This window comes from Boleophthalmus pectinirostris, unplaced genomic scaffold (assembly GCF_026225935.1).
Source record: "Boleophthalmus pectinirostris isolate CB_2022bp ecotype Guang Dong unplaced genomic scaffold, ASM2622593v1 HiC_scaffold_11, whole genome shotgun sequence".
In the NCBI taxonomy this organism is placed as follows: domain Eukaryota; kingdom Metazoa; phylum Chordata; class Actinopteri; order Gobiiformes; family Gobiidae; genus Boleophthalmus; species Boleophthalmus pectinirostris.
The window spans coordinates 22,705,763-22,725,751 of NW_026570994.1; the positions used below are offsets into that span (position 1 = coordinate 22,705,763).

The 19,989-nt window shown below is 38.3% G+C and overlaps 3 protein-coding genes across 5 annotated transcripts; 1 reads left to right on the plus strand and 2 right to left on the minus strand.

The window, feature by feature from the left end:
• Positions 1-4,490: 4,490 nt before the first annotated feature.
• Positions 4,491-7,246, minus strand: LOC110165683 (gamma-crystallin M2-like). 2 transcript variants are annotated; one of them, XM_055165907.1, is made up of 3 exons: positions 7,238-7,246; positions 5,904-6,146; positions 4,491-4,751 (listed from the first exon to the last, which is right to left on the minus strand). In XM_055165907.1, exons 1-3 carry the CDS (start codon positions 7,244-7,246, stop codon positions 4,491-4,493), a joined length of 513 nt encoding a protein of 170 aa, XP_055021882.1. The 2 variants fall into 2 exon arrangements, with proteins under 2 accessions (XP_055021882.1, XP_020786526.1); XM_020930867.1 differs by having other exon boundaries at positions 4,491-4,757.
• A 1,846-nt stretch (positions 7,247-9,092) lies between these two features.
• Positions 9,093-18,967, minus strand: LOC110165684 (gamma-crystallin M3-like). Of its 2 annotated transcripts, none has more exons than XM_055165895.1 (3): positions 18,941-18,967; positions 13,215-13,481; positions 9,093-9,371 (listed from the first exon to the last, which is right to left on the minus strand). In XM_055165895.1, exons 1-3 carry the CDS (start codon positions 18,965-18,967, stop codon positions 9,093-9,095), a joined length of 573 nt encoding a protein of 190 aa, XP_055021870.1. The 2 variants fall into 2 exon arrangements, with proteins under 2 accessions (XP_055021870.1, XP_020786527.1); XM_020930868.2 differs by lacking the exon at positions 18,941-18,967 and adding an exon at positions 14,495-14,503.
• LOC110165677 (claudin-34-like) lies at positions 15,769-17,805 on the plus strand. The gene is made up of 2 exons (XM_020930862.2): positions 15,769-15,871; positions 17,116-17,805. The coding sequence occupies exon 2, from the start codon at positions 17,116-17,118 to the stop codon at positions 17,803-17,805; it is 690 nt and encodes a 229-aa protein (XP_020786521.2). The 5' UTR covers positions 15,769-15,871.
• Positions 18,968-19,989: the final 1,022 nt, after the last annotated feature.

Consider the following 19,989-nt stretch of genomic DNA (forward strand, 5'->3'; position numbering starts at 1 on the left):
CATTTTCTCTCAAATTAACTTAAAGTGCATATGACAGGTTAGAGTACTTTTTCATTTGAACACAGTTAATGCAAATATATTTTATATTTTATATATTAAGATTTTACAAAAAACGGGCAGCAGATGTGACATAAGTAAAGGTAATTATAACTTTTACCGAGCAAACTTAATGTAAACAAAAGCCAAAATCTCTCTAAATTACGTAATAATTGTGACCAGATTCATACAAATAACTGACAACATCTTTATTTTGTTAAATAAATCGTAAATCTGTCAAAAAATAAAAATAAATCTGTGTGTGTGAATTGACCCTGCAGTTTTTTTATATGAATTTTGAGTGTTGATGACAAAGGCAGGTGGATTTTGTTTTTTAAGTCAGAGCTACTTCATGTTTTAAAGATGCAAAAAAAAAAACAAGGCACTCACTGGTTAAAATAAAATACCTTTATTAATTTACGGCATGTGTCAATGGACAATTTACAAAGTCCCGACACGTTTCAGCCTATGGCCTTTCTGATTCTGAGTGAACCATGTGCGTTAAACACAGGAAACTCACCAACAGGACTCAATCCATGTGTCATTCGTTCATTCATTTTTCAATATAAAACCAAAAATAAAAACAACAGTTTTCTTTATTATTTGTCTCCAAAACCAAACTGAAAAAATGGATAACGGCCGTCTCCTGTTTATGTGACTTCCGTGACTGTGATGCTGGACTTTTGCGCTGCATATGGACTGAACCAGGACTGATCCAGGTCCGGGACCAGACCGGGACCAGACCGAGACTGAGCGACTGAGACCGAGAGACCAGACTGGGACCAGACCGAGACCAGACCGGGACCAGACAGGGATTGAGACCGGGACCAGACCGGGACCAGACCGACACTGAGCCCAGACCGGGACCAGAGCAGGACTGAGACCCAGACCAGACTGGGACCAGACCGAGACCAGACCGGGACCAGACCGGGACCAGACAGGGATTGAGACCCAGACCAGACCGGAGGCTCAGTGCCCACGGCAGGGCCGGAGCTCGAGGCTGAGGCTCAGACCCTGTGGAGGCTCAAAGTCAAAACTCGGAGTCCACTCTGGTCCCGCTCTGGTCCTGGTCTGGTCCTGGTCTGGTCCCGGTCTGGTCCCGGACCTGGATCAGTCCTGGTTCAGTCCGTATGCAGTGCAAAAGTCCAGTATCGCAGTCACGGAAGTCACGTAAACGGGAAACGGTCGTTATCCGTTTTTTTCCATTCTTCATTTAAACACAAAATCAAAAACTGAAAAAACAAATCATTATCTGTTTTTTCATTTTGGTTTTGGAGACAAATAACGAAGAAAACTGTTGTTTTTTTCACTTTCTTATTTTTTTGGTTTTATATTGAAAAACGAATGAACGAATGACACACGGATTGGGACTGCTCCACCTGGAAGAGATTCAGCTGTGGACACGACCTGAGACACACCACAAGAGGGCAGTGTTAGACCCGTGGGAGACAATAGAATATATAAAACACTAATGTTAACTCCAGGGGGTCCCATGGTTGTAACACTGCCCTCTTGTAGCGTGTCTCAGGTCATGTCCACAGGTGAATCTCTTCTTCTTCCAGGTGGAGCAGTTCTGTTGGTGGTTTTCCTGTGTTTAACTCACATGGTTCAGTCAGAATTCGGTTTGTCCCCTGAGGAATTAAGACATGCCGTAAATTAATAAAGGTATTTTATTTTAACCGGTGAGTGCCTTGGGTTTTTTTTGCATCTTTAAATTGACTTCCCTTCCCCAAAGAGCAACAATGAGTTTTATCTACTTTGTATTTTCCTCTTGACCTCGCTCCTTTTGAAATGTTTTTATACTACTTTCTGTTTTTTTTTCCCCACAAACTGCCACTTAACTTATGTGAAATTATGATAAATTTAAAACACAGTTACTCTTCACCAAACCAAGTCAGAATATGAAAATCTGAAAACCTGTCATATGCACTTTAATATGTTTTTAAATGTCTGAACGCTATGCATTTGTTCCTCTAATGTATTCACATTTTTATACATGCATTTAATCTGGATCTGACTTGGATCGTCGTCTCTTCATTCAGAAACAAATAATTCTCTAAAATCTACAAAAATGTGTCTACAGGTTAAATAGCTCATGAGCTAGTCATATAATCTGCCACATCTCGGTGAAAAACATATTTAGGTATTTTCTTAAAGCTGAACTAGAATCTTTCACAAACATATCTACATCCATGGAACTTTTGGAGTTACAGGTAAGAATGCACGGTTTTGTTGTGTTCTTCAGCGCCTGTAATTCAACAAAAGCGAGATAAATATGTTTAATGCTGTACTGAGAAATATTCCAAGCAAAAATAATAACATCTTCATGGAAACAAGGACATGGCAGACCCCAGAAACCAGAAAAGTCACATAGTGGTGGTAGAAAGATGTTCATTGTTCTGAAAGACTTTAAATGTGACTTTTTACCTGGACTCATATCACACTCACACTGTTCACTGTCTGAATGTCACGAAATGTTCAATATCGTCTCGTACGCTGGAATTCATCCTTGTTCAATCTGAGGGATCAGTATGTTTCAGAAATGTTCCCAAAGTTGTTTAAAATAAAAGTTTGTTTACAAAGTTTGACCTGTCTGTGCTCAAACTCACAGCCTAAACAATATTATAAATGTCACTAATCAACACTGTTTTATAATCAACATTTACTTAAAGTTTTACGTGTTTACTCTCTGATACATGGACAGGCCGTTCTGAAGACTTGAGGCAGCACGAGGAGCTGCAGGTCCTTTGGTTTTGGGAGTGAACGTTCAGCTTAGGCAAAAAAAGCTGTCAAACTGGTCACATAACATTATAACATTATATATAGTAATAACAGCCTGTAGCGTAAACTGCTTGTCAAAAATGACCGTTCAGTATTTTTCTAAACTGTACTGGGCCCATATTTAATGAAAGGCCTCTACAATATTTATATTTTGATTAATACATATTTTCACACATATACACATACAGGTACAGAGACAGATACATATTCCATAATTATCAAATTGTATTTACCGTATTTTTCAGATTATAAAGCACACCGGATTTTAAGGCGCATTAAACAAAACAAACGGACGACACTTGAGACTTGAGACTTTTTTATTTCCTACGAGGACGACTCAAATATACATTGAGTAATAATGTGTTTAATGCAGCTTTGCGCACATTTGTTTACATTTTACAGAACTAAAATTTAAAACCACAAGTCTCATTTGCATAAACTATAAGTGATAAAAAAAGAGCTTGCTCTTTGATGTGGTTCAGCTTCTGTCAGACTAAAGATACGACTCAGTGGAATATGTGTGAAAATCTGTTTGAAGTTAGTAAACACAACCAGAATTAATACATAAGGCGCACTGTCTATAATCCAAAAAATACAGTACTGCAATTTTTCAGATCAGACCTGGGCCTTGTCGAGCTCCGGGCCACATTTGGCTCTTTGTTCAACTCTGACTGGCCTGTTTAATCTCATTTGAAATTACAAAATAAACATATTTTATCATTTTACCTCATGCACAGACTAACTCTGTGTTGCTTGTATTTTTTGTAAGATGACCGCTTTTTCATTGTTTAGTCATAAGACAAACTCTTCCCAGTCTGAGCATCTCGTCAAAGCAATATGATTAACTACTTTTTTTAAATAAAGAAATACAATAAATATTATGCAGAATTGAGTTAAACAAGGGGTGTCCAAACTTTTTTCATCAAGGGCCACATCTCTAAACACAGATGAAGCAGAAGGGCGATCGAGGGCTGTAGACTGGCACTCAGTACAGTGAATAATTGAAATATGTGCATGTTTAACACATTAGAATGAGCCGTCAGTCTTTATTCATGCTAAGATCCTTAAAACCACACACTAAATATTAAATATTAGCTTTATCAAGGTAGATTTTGAAAAACCTTGCAGTAAAAAGTACATTTTTAATTGATGTAAGGTAATTTGGGCCAAGTCACCTGGAAGCCTGAGGGCCAAGAAAAAATTGTCAGAGGGCCGCATTTGGCCCACGGGCCATAGTTTGGACATGCCTGAGTTAAACAGTTTGGCCTCCACAATATTTTCTGTTTCTCATGTGGCCCCATGGAAAAAATAATAATAGTATATCCTCTGCAAAAAACAAAATAACAGTAGTTTAGACCTTTGTTCTACAAACATGTTCTGAAATACTTGGGATTCTTATATTAGTTTATGAGTTCATATTTCAGTCTTCAATGAGCTCCGAACAGAATTCTACTAACAAATATCGCAAATCTAATCGAAAAATCACACTATTTGTCAGAAAGATCTCAGTTATATTTTCTTCCCGACTGGTGCAACTCTAGTTTATGATGTAGTTATATTTTCTTCGTGAATGGTGCGGCTCTAGTTTATGATGTAGTTGATGTAAAAGAATCTTACACAAGACTCCCGTGCTCATTCTGACTCATCTTTATTGACAAAGTTCATTCACACATTCACATGATCCTGCGTATGGACCCGACCCTGGGACTGACGCCTCCCCACTCGTTGAAGCGGCGGTACTGGCCCGGGCCCATGAGGTACTGGCGCCCCCTGTAGTGCGGCTGCTCGTAGAAGATCCAGTGGCCCTCGTTCACGGTGCACGAGTGGATGTCGTTGAAGTGGAAGCGGTCGTAGAGGGAGGGGCAGTCGTCCGTCAGCTCCATCATCTGCCCCCCGAACTCAGGACGCTCGTAGATCTGCATCCGGTGAGAGCCCTGGTGCTGTGGAGCAACGGAAATTGTTTGAAATTAGGTTTAGTTATTATTTCAAACTCAATTTCACTACTAAGGAATAGACTTGACACTAGGGCTGAATGATCTATCGTTTTCAACTGAAAATTGCGACCGCAGACAACATGATTTTGGGAGTGTTAAAGCCGCTGTTTTTTGCAGTGCTCCTTACTGACCCAGGTTTTTTTTTCTTCAACATGCATCATCAACACCCCTCTGCCACAGAAAGAACACAAATATTCCACTGAGTCGTGTCCTTTAGTCCAACATCAGCGCACAAGGAAAGAGTTGTTCTTTTCAGCGCTTAAATTCTATGCAAATGAGTCATGAGGTTTTAAGTTTAGTTTGTGTAAAACGTAAACAAAAGTGTCAAAGCTGAATTAAACACATTATAATGTCAAACAGGCTGATGCGGTTCTATGGTGGTGATGGTTTATATGTTGTAAAGTTGAGTTTATTTATGTAGATTACTAATAGTAATAATAATGATTATCATTTTAATATAAAAAATATTAATAATTAATCAAAGACCTGGTTTAGACCTGGTGTAGTCCTGATTCAGTCCTGGTTTAGTCTTGTTTTAGTCCTGGTTTAAGTTTCTGTGATGTTTGCAAATGTTCATGTGCACTGAAACTTGATTTGAGAAAAAAAAAAAAATCATGGATGAAATCGAAATCGCAACATCTGTCAGAAAAATCGCAATTTAATATTTTCTTAAAATCATTCAGCCCTAGTTGATACTCAGTACTGATTCCGATATCACGATGATAATAAAAACACTCTTTCTTTCGACAGTATACTGTGATTTTCCACCTTATATGGTACAACTTTCTTTTCTATTCCCATTTGTCCTTATATCTGTGTGATCCCTCAGTTGTCCAGGGAGGTTCCATATTGGTCTGTGGGCGTGTACTAAACTTTGTGCTCTTAAACTTGTTCTGATTCATCTCCAGATCATTCTAAAACTGTTCAGGAAAGGTTCTGCTCTGTCCTGTCAATGGAACTTTTTTAGTATCAGTTTATCTTTTAGGTCGGTGAAAGTGTTTGGAGTTTAAACACGTGTGAATGAAACAAAACACAACCCTCCTGGATAAATTCTCTATGAAAAATCCCGGTACATTTGCGCTCGTCACTCACGCTGGGGATCATTCTGCAGGAGCGCACGCAGTCGTTGAAGCCCATCCACCTCTGGTAGTCGGGGTACTCCCCTCGGCGCAGGTAGTACTGGTACCCGCTGTAGTTGGGGCGCTCGTAAACCATCCAGGCTCCGGAGTCGACCCTGATGGAGTTACAGCGGCTGAAGTGAGAGTGCAGGTCTGAACACTCGCTGCTGCACTCATAGTTACGCCCCTGGAAGTTCCTGTCCTCGTAAAACGTGATCTGAAAACAAAACAAAAAAAAGCATCAGTAATCAGTTTCATTTTATAATAATTTTTCTAGTGGAGGGACCGTCACCTGCTCATCTCCACGGAAATGTTAAAGCTTTGTCTAGAACAGCAGTTTTCAACAGGTGAAAACAGACTGAACCAGGACTAAACTAGAACTAAAACCAGGGCTAAACTAGGACTAAAATCAGAACTAAAACCAGGTCTAAACCAGGACTAAAATCAGGTCTAAACTAGGACTAAAATCAGAACTAAAACCAGGTCTAAACCAGGACTAAAACCAGGTCTAATCCAGGACTAAATCTAGGTCTAAACCAGGTCTAAACCAGGACTAAAATCATGACTAAAACCAGGTCTAAACCAGCACTAAACCAGGACTAAATCTAGGTCCAAACTGGGTCTAAACCAGAGCTAAAATCAGGACTAAAACCAGGTCTAAACCAAGTCTAAACTACTAAACCAGGACTGAACCAGGACTAAACCAGGTCCGGGACTGAGGCCGGGACCGAGGCCGGGACCAGACCAGAACTGAGACCGGGACTGAGACCAGGAACAGGACTGGGACTGAGACCAGGACTGAGACCGGGACCAGACCAGGACTGAAAATGGTTTATTCCTGGTTTAGTCCATCGCAGTTTAAGTCACGTAAACGGGAAACGGCCTTTATTTGATTTTTCCATTTTTCATTTAAACACAAAATCGAAAACTGAAAAAACAAATCATTATCTGTTTTTTCATTTTGGTTTTGGAGACAAGTAATGAAGAAAATAGTAGTTTTTTTCATTTCCTTATTTTTGGTTTAATATTGAAAAACGAACGAACGACACACGGATTCATCACAAAGTGGAACAGAGCGTTTGGAGCTTTGGAGATTTAAACAGAATAATAATAAAGAGTTACTCAAACGTGAATGAAACAAAACACAACTCCAGCTCTGTTTTTGACGAGGAAATACGAATATAACATGTTTTAAAGCTCACAATCAGTCAATTTTACGTCATGTAGGAGCTTTAACAAAATCAGAGACATGTAATTAAACTAAAAAAACAAATATACGGATAAAAAAACTCGCTTTTTTAGTCTTACCTTGCCCATGTTTGTGTGTGCGCTGCTCCTCTTGCTCGGCCCCTGCGCACCTCCTGCATTTATAATCCTCCTCTGACCTGGGGCCTTTGTGGAGCTCAACAATCAGCGCTCTGGTCAGCTCTTTCTGCCTCTTTCCAAACCGTACTGTACATCTGCCCTCGAATCAGCTCTTTTCAAACGTCCACCATTATCCCACGTGAACTCACTGACTCACCCTATCAGGCTTTGTGAAAAAAAAAAAAAAAAATCATGATATCAGTCCGAAGTTTCAGGCGCTGTACCCGTCGTGAAAACGTGAAAAACTCAACTAGTGGGCAAATGGGCAGATGACAAGAAAGGAATAAAAAATATATATATGGAACATTCTGCTGGTTCCAAGCAAGAAGCAATAACCAAAAAATGGATGAGTGACAAACTACCGAACTTGGAGGACTGGATTAACATTGTCGAAGACGTTTGGGTCCGGTCAAGCGGTAAGGGAGGGAAACAGGGGCAAATTTTTGACATTCAAATAGCTCTTATTCAGAAACTAGAGGGACTATTGAAATAAGTAAAGTATCAGAATGTAGGAAAGAGTGCTTGCTGCCATGGCAACACAATGTAAAAGGGGTGTGGGCGTCAGAGTTTTTTAATCACAAATGTGTATGCCAAATTTTGTGTATCTATGACAAATAAAACATTATTGTTCTATTCAAATTATCTAGGGGGCGCTACTGAACCCATTTTTGTATTATTATAATTTTTTTTCTACATCAGTCTGTTCAGGGTCGAGGTATGAACCCACGATTAAAATTTTAAGTTTGTACGATTTGTTGATTTTCTTTTCAGATGTGAATAATGTATTTTTGAAAAAAAGCCTCATCCAGGCCCAGAGATTTTCACCAAAAAACAAATCTAAACTTCAGAATGATTTCAGAACATTTTCAGTGGAGACAAATGTTTTATACCAGGAGTGTCAGACTCATTTTGGTCCGGGGGCCGTATCCAACCGACTTTGATCCAAAGGGGCCGGATCAGAAAACTCATGTCATATAAACCCCAAAAATAACAATAAGTTCAAATATTTGTGCAGAGAAACACAAATCTATTACAGAACTCTTTTTTAATTGATGAACTCTTTCTTTTACAAAATATTATAATATTATGAACAACCTGAAACTTTAAGAAAAATACAATTTCAACACAAAGTTTTAACATGAACTTGTTTAACATTAACTTGTATAAATAGGAATAAGTCCATTTTTGTTGTAAAATCCTGCACTCGGCTCCACTTTTCTCATGTTGGACATTTTTCTGATGAGGGTGTCACGGTCAACAGTCAAAACGATCGTCCTTTAAGAGCGTTTGGAAAGAGACAAGTCTTCATTTGTGCTGCTCTGGTGGGAGGGGCCACGTACAGAGACGCTGGAGACGCTGCTGTGATAAACACCACAGAAAATTAACAAGATTTTAATAAAAAATTGAATTAAAATATTTGAGTAGAAAATCAGCCAAGGGCCAGATTAAAGGTCTTGGAGGACCGGATCTGTATGTTTGACACCTGTGTTTTATACCATAATGTAGAATATTACAGGCAAAGGAACAACATCCATGAGTCAGGTTTGTGGAGATGCAAGCCCTCTCACAGTAAAGATGCTTAAAGATGCTCTTGATTTGCTTATTTTTGGCTAAACGTTACTGTGACTTTAATCGAACATGATGATAATGTTCCTTTATGTTCCTCTGCATAATTTAAAACTGAATATTGTCTTTATATCAGCAACATCAAAAGATACAACAGGTTTGTATTTCAGCTTTTATTTTTTAATTTTTAATCCACATTTTTACAACGTTTGCTCATTTGTTTTTCTTTGTCTCAGCAGTTGTCGGTGATCCTCCTGATGGAGCTGATCCGGGTCATGTTACCGCCCCCTATGTCCCGGAGGTTGCGGTACTCCCCCGGGCGCACGTACAACTGGCGCCCCCTGTAGTTGGTCTGTTCGAAGAGCAGCCAGTGCCCCTCCATCACGTGGCAGGACTGGCAGTCGGACATGTAGAATCGCTCCTGCAGAGACTCGCAGTCGTCCATCAGCTCGTGCATCTGACCCAGGAGGTTTTCACGCTCGTAAACGCGCATCCGGAACTGACCCCTGTGCTGCAAACGTAACGGGAAAATCACACTAAACAACAGAATCATCCACAAGAATTCTGTTTTATTTACGTCACACAGAAAATTCTCCAAAAGTTAAATTCACAAATGTTGAACCTGATCATTTCTACGAGTGACAACACGTAGAAATCTGAACCATTTTAACCATTTGCTTCCCTCATGTGTTTTAAATGTTATTGTCCTTTAGAATCTTGTGATGTCGTTTGAACCCAGAACACCTGAGCTTGGACAATTTCTGCACAAAACTGAATGTAAATAACTAGAGATGTAACAAAAACTGGAATATTGTGATGTTGTATCATCAAAATTCGCTCAATAACATCGTGGACCATCACAATTTATCGAATCACAAGTCTCTTTGCTTAAATTAAGAGTTATGGTGCAGCAATAGCTACAAAAATACAGAGGGAACTACATAGACCATGATCCTTTGCTCCATTTCAGTGTAGACTATAATACACGCATCACGAACTTTGGACTTCCAGTCATTGCGCAATTCATACTGGGAAGGATTTTCTGAAAAAGTGAGCATCAGACCTCCATGTTTGTTTTCCCAGTGGGATGTGTGGATCTTTTCAAGTCTTTTGAACCATATCACTTTTGTTTCTGGTTCTGATATTGTCATATTTTAGTTTTGGGATTCAGACTTCGTAATTGTGTGGTTGTTGGATCCTAACAGCGGAAAACGACCAGAAATTTGTTTGTGAACTCCATAAATACAAAAGTGAATCAGATGTGTGTGACTCAAACCTCTGTTCAAACTGTTTCTCTTTCCAACGGAATTGAAAAATAGTGAAAGGTGAATTTGATGGGCAGGATTGATCCACAGGAAGGACCAAAAAGGAAAACTTTGCCGTTTCACAAGTTGTTTTCCACTGTTAGGATCCAACAACCACACAATTAACGATGTCCGAATCCCAAAACTAAAATATGACAACATCAGAACCAGAAACAAAAGTGATATGGTTCAAAAGACTAGAAAAGACCATGACATGGAGGTTTGATGCTCACTTTTTCGGAGAATCCTTCCCAGTATGAATTGCGCAATGACCGAAAGTCTGAAATTCGTGATGCATCTATTGATAATAGAAATAACAGTTCTAACACTTTTAAGTCTTAGTTCTTTGGATTAAGTTTTGCCTCCAAAAAATATCAAAATAAATATCGTACTGTGAGATGTATATTGTGAAAATATCCTACTGAGACGTGAGATTTGGACATCATTACACTCCTATAAATAACTCATTGTGCAAAATGTTCAAATATTCTTCTTCAGGTGACTGTAGGAGCTGTTTAACGGGGAGATCAATTCAGTTTAATATCACATTTTACACCGTTTTGCAATTTTCCCATGTATTATCCACCACCTGCTTGTTTCCATGGAGATGTAATTGCATTTTCTGAAAAAAATCCACAGTATTGCATTAAATATGTCACGTTTTCAAGGTAATTTCAAGCCACACTGTGAGTTAATCCATGGAGAACAGCAGAGAAGTTACATTGTGCACCTTTAAGGAGAAAAGTATTGTGAAAAAGTATTTGCTTCAAAATCAGTGTTTTGCAATTGACTTTTGAATTATGACTTTGCTAATTAGACAGTAAAGGAATTTGAAAACTGTCAGTAGAGGTGTAACGATATCCAAGTCTCACGATACGATATTGTCACGGTATGAACCTCACGGCACGATATTTATTATGATGTCGTGGGAAAGCTCATGATATGTTGGGGAGGCTCATGATTAGAGATGTAACAGTATTCAAATCTCACAGTACGATATTTATTCCGATATTTTGTGGAGGCAAAACAGCTAAAACTGTGAATATTCTACTTTTTCCTCTTAAAATGCCTTGACAAGACTTAATCCAAAAAACTAAAACTTAAAAGTGCTTAAAATTGTTATTTCTTCTTGTAGTCTGCACTGAAATGGAGCAAAGGATCATGGTCAATGTAGTTCCCTCTTAAAATAAGTAAAGAGACTTGTAATTCGATATATTGTTATGGTCCATGATATTATTGTGAGAACTTTGACGATACGACATCACGATATTTCAGTTATTGTTACATCCCTACTACATACTACACTACTATAACTGTACTATATACTGCACTACTACAACTGTACTACATACTACACTACTATAACTGTACTATATACTGCACTACTACAACTGTACTACTACTACTACTACACTACTATAACTGTACTATATACTACTGCACTACTACAACTGTACTACATACTACACTACTACAACTGTACTATATACTACACTACTATACTACTGTACTACTACTACTACACTACTACTGTACTATATACTACACTACTACAACTGTACTACATACTACACTACTATAACTGTACTATATACTGCACTACTACAACTGTACTACATACTACACTACTATAACTGTACGATATACTGCACTACTACAACTGTACTACATACTACACTACTATAACTCTACGATATACTACACTACTACAACTGTACTACATACTACACTACTATAACTGTACGATATACTACACTACTACACTGTACTACATACTACACTACTATAACTCTACGATATACTGCACTACTACAACTGTACTACATACTACACTACTATAACTGTACGATATACTGCACTACTACAACTGTACTACATACTACACTACTATAACTGTACGATATACTGCACTACTACAACTGTACTACATACTACACTACTATAACTGTACGATATACTGCACTACTACAACTGTACTACATACTACACTACTACTGTACTACTATACTACTGTACTACTATGTACTACATACTACACTACACTACTATAACTGTACGATATACTGCACTACTACTACTACTACTACTACTACATACTGTACTACTACTATAACTGTACTACTATACTACACTACTACAACTACTACTAACTACTACACACTACTACTACTATAACTGTACTATACTACTACTACTACTGTACTATATACACTACTACACTACTACTACATACTACACTACTACTACGTATATACTGCACTACTACAACTGTACTACATACTACACTACTATAACTGTACTATATACTGCACTACTACAACTGTACTACATACTACACTACTATAACTGTACGATATACTGCACTACTATAACTGTACTATATACTACACTACTATAACTGTACGATATACTGCACTACTACAACTGTACTACATACTACACTACTATAACTGTACGATATACTGCACTACTACAACTGTACTACTATACTACACTACTATAACTGTACTATATACTGCACTACTACAACTGTACTACATACTACACTACTATAACTGTACTACATACTACACTACTATAACTGTACTATATACTGCACTACTACAACTGTACTACATACTACACTACTACAACTGTACTACATACTACACTACTATAACTGTACTATATACTGCACTACTACAACTGTACTACATACTACACTACTACAACTGTACTATATACTGCACTACTACAACTGTACTACATACTACTACTACACTACTACTACTGTACTACTACTACTACTACACTACTACACTGTACTATATACTACACTACTATAACTGTACTATATACTGCACTACTACAACTACTATTACTGCACTACTATAACTGTACTATATACTGCACTACTACAACTGTACTACATACTACACTACTACAGCTGTACTACATACTACACTACTACAACTGTACTATATACTGCACTACTACAACTGTACTACATACTACACTACTACAGCTGTACTACATACTTCACTCCTGTAATGTCCCTGTTTATCCGTTACCATAGGAACGATGCGACAGGAGCGGATCGTGTCCATCTGAGTGGCTCCTCCCATCCCGCTCTGACTCCAGATCCTCTGCACGTCGGGATACTCTCCTCTCCTCAGAAACACCTGCGTCCCGGTGAAGTTGGGTCGGTCGTAAACCACGAAGCAGCCGCTATCCACGCGAACCGAGCTGCAGCGGCTCAGGTGAGAGAGCAGGTCCGAGCTGTCGCCGCTGCTCTCGAACGAACGGCCCTGGAAGTGCCTCTCCTCGTAGAAAATGATCTGGAATTACACCAAAATACTACAGGTAAACATGAGGTAAGTGCGTTTATTATTAAATTATACAAATGTGGAGAATTGACAGAAACGGAAAGTTAAAACCAAAGTTCGGAACGTTCTCCACAGAGCTAGATAAATTTATGCCATACTGTATAAAATATTAAAAAGTTTGAATAAATTACAAAAAATATAAAAAAAATTCGAAATTGGAAGTTTAATTAAAGGACATTATTTTTTAAATTCTAAGGTTTAATTTAGTAAAGAAAATTTGGAGATAAAATAAAAATAAAAATTAGAAGAAGTTACAAAAAATACTAAGATTTAATTTAATAAAGCAAATTTGAAGATAAAATAAAAATTTTAAGAAAAAAAAAATACTAAGGTTTAATTTAGTAAAAAAAAAAATTATACATAAAATAAATATAAAAATTAGAAGAAGTTAAAAAAAATACTGTGGTTTAATTTAGTAAAGAAAATTTGTAGATAAAATAAAATAAAAATTAGAAGTAAAAAAAAAAACAAAAACGGTTTAATTTAGTAAAACAAATTTGGAAATAAAAATAAAAATTAGAAGAAGTTATGAAAAATATTAAGATTTAATTTAGTAAAATAAATTGAGATAAAATAAAAATAAACATTAGAAGAAGTTATGAAAAATACTAAGATTTGATTTAGTTTAAAAACATTGGAAATAAAATAAAAATCTAAATTATAAGAAGTTCCGAAAAATAATAAGATTTAATTTAGTCAAAAAAAAATTGGAGATAAAATAAAAATAAAAATTATAAGAAGTTCCAAAAAATACGAAGGTTTAATTTAGTAAAGAAAATTTGGAAATAAAATAAAAATAAAAATTGGAAGAAGTTAAAAAAAATACTAAGGTTTAATTTGAGGTAAGTTATAATTAGACTAATCAAAGTTCTGTAATATAAAGTTGATATTTAGTACTATTATTACCACTTCTACTAAAATGCAAATGGATATAAAATGATTGAGGCCCGTTTGATTGTTATTACCCTGCCCATGGTGTGAGTTGTTTTAGCCGTTGCCGATGATGCTGCGCGAACCCTGTGTGTCTTTTATATAGACTTTATACAGCTCATGGCTTTGCTAACGTCTGTGCAAAACGACCTGACTCATCACAGACGCACGTGGATCTATTCATTTCTACTGTAGGGCTGTTTGTACAGGGGTCACACCGGGTCACAGCGCCCACTTTTTATACATTCTGCTTAGTAATACAAGGCCGAAGCGATCTAGAAAATACACCGGGAGTCTGTGTGATCATTTGAAATAAACGGGAGAAGCCAGAGTCAGTCAGTTATGAAGGAAAGTTATAAAGAAACACAATTATTGGAGATTTTACAATATACTCATATATAGATGGGGCTGGTGTCGTTAAGAAGCTGCCGATACGATTCATATCTCGATACACACGGTAAACGCAGGGTCTTAAAAGTCTTAAAAAGGTCTTAAATTTCATGTTCCTAAATTAAGGCCTTAGAAAGTCTTAAGTTATGTTGTCCAAGTCTTATTTTTTTCACAAACGTCTTAAATTTTATATTGTTTTGTTTACTCAACCGGTCTGTAGTGCAAAGTTAAATGGAGAGAGGAAAACAACAACGTGAAACAACATAATGTGAATGAACGTCTAATTTGGAGGATGCACAAACAATACTTTGGCTTTTGTGAGTTGGTTTTGAGTGAGTAAACAATCAGTTCCGTCTGCACTGGTTTAGACCTTGTTTAGTCCTGGTTTAGACTTTGTTTAGTCCTGGTTTAGACTTTGTTTAGTCCTGGTTAGACCTTGTTTAGTCCTGGTTTAGTCCTGGTTTAGTCCTTGTTTAGTCCTGGTTTAGACCTTTTTCAGTCGTGGTTTAGTCCTGGTTTAGTCCTGGTTTAGTCCTTGTTTAGTCCTTGTTTAGTCCTGGTTTAGACCTTATTTAGTCCTGGTTTAGTCCTTGTTTAGTCCTGGTTTAGTCCTTGTTTAGTCCTGGTTTAGACCTTGTTTAGTCCTGGTTTAGACCTTGTTTAGTCCTGGTTTAGTCCTTGTTTAGTCCTGTTTTAGTCCTGGTTTAGTCCTTGTTTAGTCCTGGTTTAGTCCTTGTTTAGTCCTGGTTTAGTCCTTGTTTAGTCCTGGTTTAGACCTTTTTCAGTCGTGGTTTAGTCCTGGTTTAGTCCTAGTTTAGTCTGTGTTTACGTGTGGTCCCTGAGAACATTTGGATTTGAATAATATTGGGCCGTGTTCTTCTGTGATCGTAAAAGTCAATGATTGACTCGACTTTACGAGGAAGCAGTGAAACTTGAGAGGGAAGTGTCCGTCTGATTCCGTAAAAATATGTTTCATTTTGGAGAATGATTCAGAACACAACGGATACAACCACTGCTCAAAGGTACGTCAAACCAGGACTGAACCAGGACTAAACCAGGACTAAACCAGGACTAAACCAAACCAGGACTAAAGTTAGACCTAAAGAGGGATGAGGGATAAACAAGGAAGCCAGTGTAGTTCTATAAAAGGTCTAAAATGGGACTTGAATTGGGTTAACAAGGGATGACAAAAGATGGACTAAACCAGGACCAAACCAAGAGCAGGACTCAGGTCTAAGCAAATTCTGTGTCAAAGCTAAAGCAACATTTGTGTAACAGGACCAGGATATTTAAACTTCACTAAACCAAAATAAACAGAAACCTGTCATAAATCTATCAAGAACATCAAGACTTAATCCTGGTTTAGACCTGGTTTAGCTCTTTTTTTTTGGTCCTGATTTAGACCTTGGTGAGTTCTTGGTTTAGTTTCTGTCTGGGGCTTGTTTAGTTCTAGTTTAGATCTGGTTTTGTCCTAGTTTAGTCCTGGTTTAGTCCTGGCTCAGTCCTGTTTTTTTCTTCTTCCTTCCTTTTTTTTTTTTTTTTTTTAAATATAATTTTACTTATAGAATTACACAATAAAACTAAACTTTGCAGTAGTCCTTCTATAGTCCTAGTTTAGTCCCTAGTTCAAACCGGGTTTAGTCCTAGTTTCCCCCTGGTTTAGTCCTTCTTCAGTCCTTAGTTAAGTCTTGGTTTAGTCCTGATTAGTCCTTCTTTAATCCAGGTTCAGTTCTGGTTTAGTCCTGGTTCAGTCTTGGTGTAATCCTGGTTCAGTCTTGGTTTAGTCCTGATTTTATCTTAATTTAGTCTTTGTTTAGTCCTGGTTTAGTCTTAGTTTAGCCTTGGTTTAGTCCTGATTTGGTCCTTCTTTAATGGTGGTTCAGTCCTTGTTAAGTCTTGGTTTAGTCCTTATTTCTTTAATCTTCTTTTATCCGGATTTAGTCCTGATTTAGTTTTAGTTTAGCCTTGGTTTAGTCCTTGGATTAGTCCTTGGTTTAGTCCTGGTTTAGTTCTGTTTTACTCCTGGCTAAGTCTTAATTTAGTCCTGATTTAGTCCTTCTTTAATCCTGGTTCAGTCCTTGGTTCAGTCCTGGTTTAGTCCTTCTTCAGTCTTAGTTTAATCCTGGTTTAATACTTAGTTCAGTCTTGGTTTAGTTCAGTTCAGCCCTGATTAAGTACTGGTTCAGTCCTTGGTTCAGTCCTGGTTTAGTCTTGATTAAGTCTTGGTTTAGTCCTGGTTAAGTCCTGGTTCCTCCCATTCCTCCAGATGCCGTACCTCGTGCACTCAGCTCAGGCCCAGCTCGGAGTCTTCCCCCTGGGCCTGGTGGGCTGGACTCTCCTGGCCATGTCCGTGGGCCTGGTCCAGTGGCGCGTCTGGTTCTTCTCACCCACGTTGCCCGATTCTTCCGGCATCGCTTGGATCGGGATCTGGAGAGTCTGTTTTTACTCGCAGGAAGAACCCTCCCCTGGACTCCTGATCATGCGCTGCTCCTACATCCGCTTCCACGACGCCTTCACGCCTCCGGAAATCGCCGCCGCTCAAATTTTAATGTTTCTCTCTTTGGGATTTGGACTTTTGGGATTCGTATGTGGAATTTACGCTTTACGGAACACCTTTTTCGGGATAAAATCGCTCACACGGTTTGCGTTTTGCCTCGGAGGCGCGTCCACACTTCTGGCGGCCGTTCTGGCGCTAATCCCGCTCCTGTGGAACCTCGCCGCCGTCTTGACCGATCACCCGATACAATTCCCGGGCGAATTCAGGATCCCGGAGTCCCCGAAGGCGCAGCGGGTGGGCGGGGCCGTGTGGGCGGGGCTGGTGGGCGTGGCTCTCCTGGTCGTCACGGCGGCGATCAACATTTCCTACAAATTCCCGAAAGAGGAAATGGGAAGTTTTAAGAAGAAAAGAGAAGGCAAAGACAACCTGGCATTTGAGTTTGATGAAGTGCGGCTTTAAGAAAAGACGCCCGGGGTTGTTTACCTGTCCCTGGCCCCGCCCACAAAACCTCTGAGCCAATCGAAAAGCTCAAAACTTTTCTATAAGCTGTTTACTGAACTGTTTAAAGTGGTTACTGAGGTGAATAAAGCGAAGTTTGATCTGCTGTTTTCTGAAAAATGAGCCACAACCGCAAAGAAAAAAACTTAACTGAGCTCTGGACTGTCTGGAACTTTTTGGATTGACGATGTTTTTTCTTTTCCTTGAATTTTCAAAATGTAAATGATCTAATTTGTATTTATTTAACTGCAGATGTTTACTGAAAAATATGGATGTTTAAGACGAGGGACGTAACAATAACAAAAATATCGTGATGTCAAAAAGTCTCACTATAATATCGTGGGCTGTCACAATATATCGAATCGAGGCCTGTAACGATATTGGCGATATCAGTAAAACTGACACAATATCGTCACGGTCTCGTCTCGTATTAAACTGTGTGTCTTTAGGTAAAAATAAGAATTTTCAGTCGACTCTGGTGGCGTACAGTAAACTACATGGACCATAATCCTTTGCGGCCGCGTCATCGGTCTGTACGCCTTTAGAGGGCAGCCACTGGGTCTTAACAGTCTTAAAAAGGTCTTAAATTTCATGTTCCTTAATGAAGGCCTTAAAAAGTCTTAAATGATGTTGTCCAAGTCTTATTTTTTTCACAAATGTCTTAAATTTCATTCCTTTTTTTGTGTACTCAGTCGGTCTGTAGTGCAAAGTTAAACAGATGGAGGAACAATAACCACATGAATGAACGTCTAATTTGGAGTATGAGCAAACAATATTTTGTTTTCTGGCGCCGGCGGCAAAGAGTAAACAATCAGTAGAGGAAGATGTTGGATGGATCATGGCTCTTGTATTCTCGATATAATAGTTGGTTGGTCATTATTAGAACTGGATGCGATGTTGGTGCGATGTCGGCCTTAGTTTTCGTCTTTAAAAAGTCTTAAATTTGGAGTAGTCAAACCTGGGGACACCCTGTTTTAAGTCTGAGGTCTAGAAGCGTTTTGTTTTTGTCTTGACACAAAACAAGAAAAGAGAAAATGTGACGGACAGAGTGTAGACACAACGCAGTGTGAGGTTCACCTCGAAAAAAAACTACAACATCAGAAGTCACGTGATAAACCGACATGATGAAAATGTTCAAGAATGTGTTCAGAAAATCAAGTCGGGACAAAAAACTCTACGTGAAGCTTTTACAACAGAGAAATAACCAAATACATCACAGAAAATAAAGAGAGTGATTTGCATTTTCCACAGTGACGCCGTCGGGTTTAAAAGGTCAGAGGATAAACTGGAGCTGAAATATAAAATACCATCATGTTTTTTTATTTCTCATGAGGAGCACTCAAATATACATTGAGCAATAATTTGTTTAATGCAGCTTTGACACATTTGTTTACGTTTTACAGAAACAAAACTTTAAAGCACGTGGCGAGGAGAAAATTCAGTTTGTTGACTGGACAAAAGTTAGTTTGGTTGAAGACGTTTTGCAGCAGCTCGTCCAAGCTGCTTCTTCAGTTCTGGAGCTGTTCATGAACTGAAGAAGCAGCCTGGACGACTGAGGGATTCTTCACACTTAAAACCACATGACTCATTTGTATAAACTATAAACTCTGAAAAATAAAAAACAACAGCTCCTCCTTTTGCGCTGATGTGGTTCAGCTTCTGTCGGACTTTCTCCGTGAGGCTCCTGACGACTTTTTTTACAATTGTTTATTTGTTACTTGAATTTTACCCTTCAACTTCAAAGACTTTTCAGTCTGTTCAAAATGTCACTGATATGAAAATGACAATAAATGTTTTACCAAATGATGCTCAAAGTATTTATAATGTCACTCTTGTTATGTAAAATATCATAATATCGTGAGCTCTCCCACAGTATCATATATAAATATCGTACTGTGAGGTTCATACTGTGTCGATATCGTATCGTGAGACTTGGACAGTAGTGAACGAACTTTAAAAACACAGAGGAGCACTTTTGGCTTACCACATGATGATGTCACAAGGTGGGAGGATTGCTCAAACACACATGAGAGAAACAAACCACAACCCCACATAAGTTCTAAGGAGCTGAAGCGACAAAGGTCAGTTTTGAGATGTGTGACAGTCTCCATGGAGACGAGCAGGTGACTCCACCTGACCAGTTAT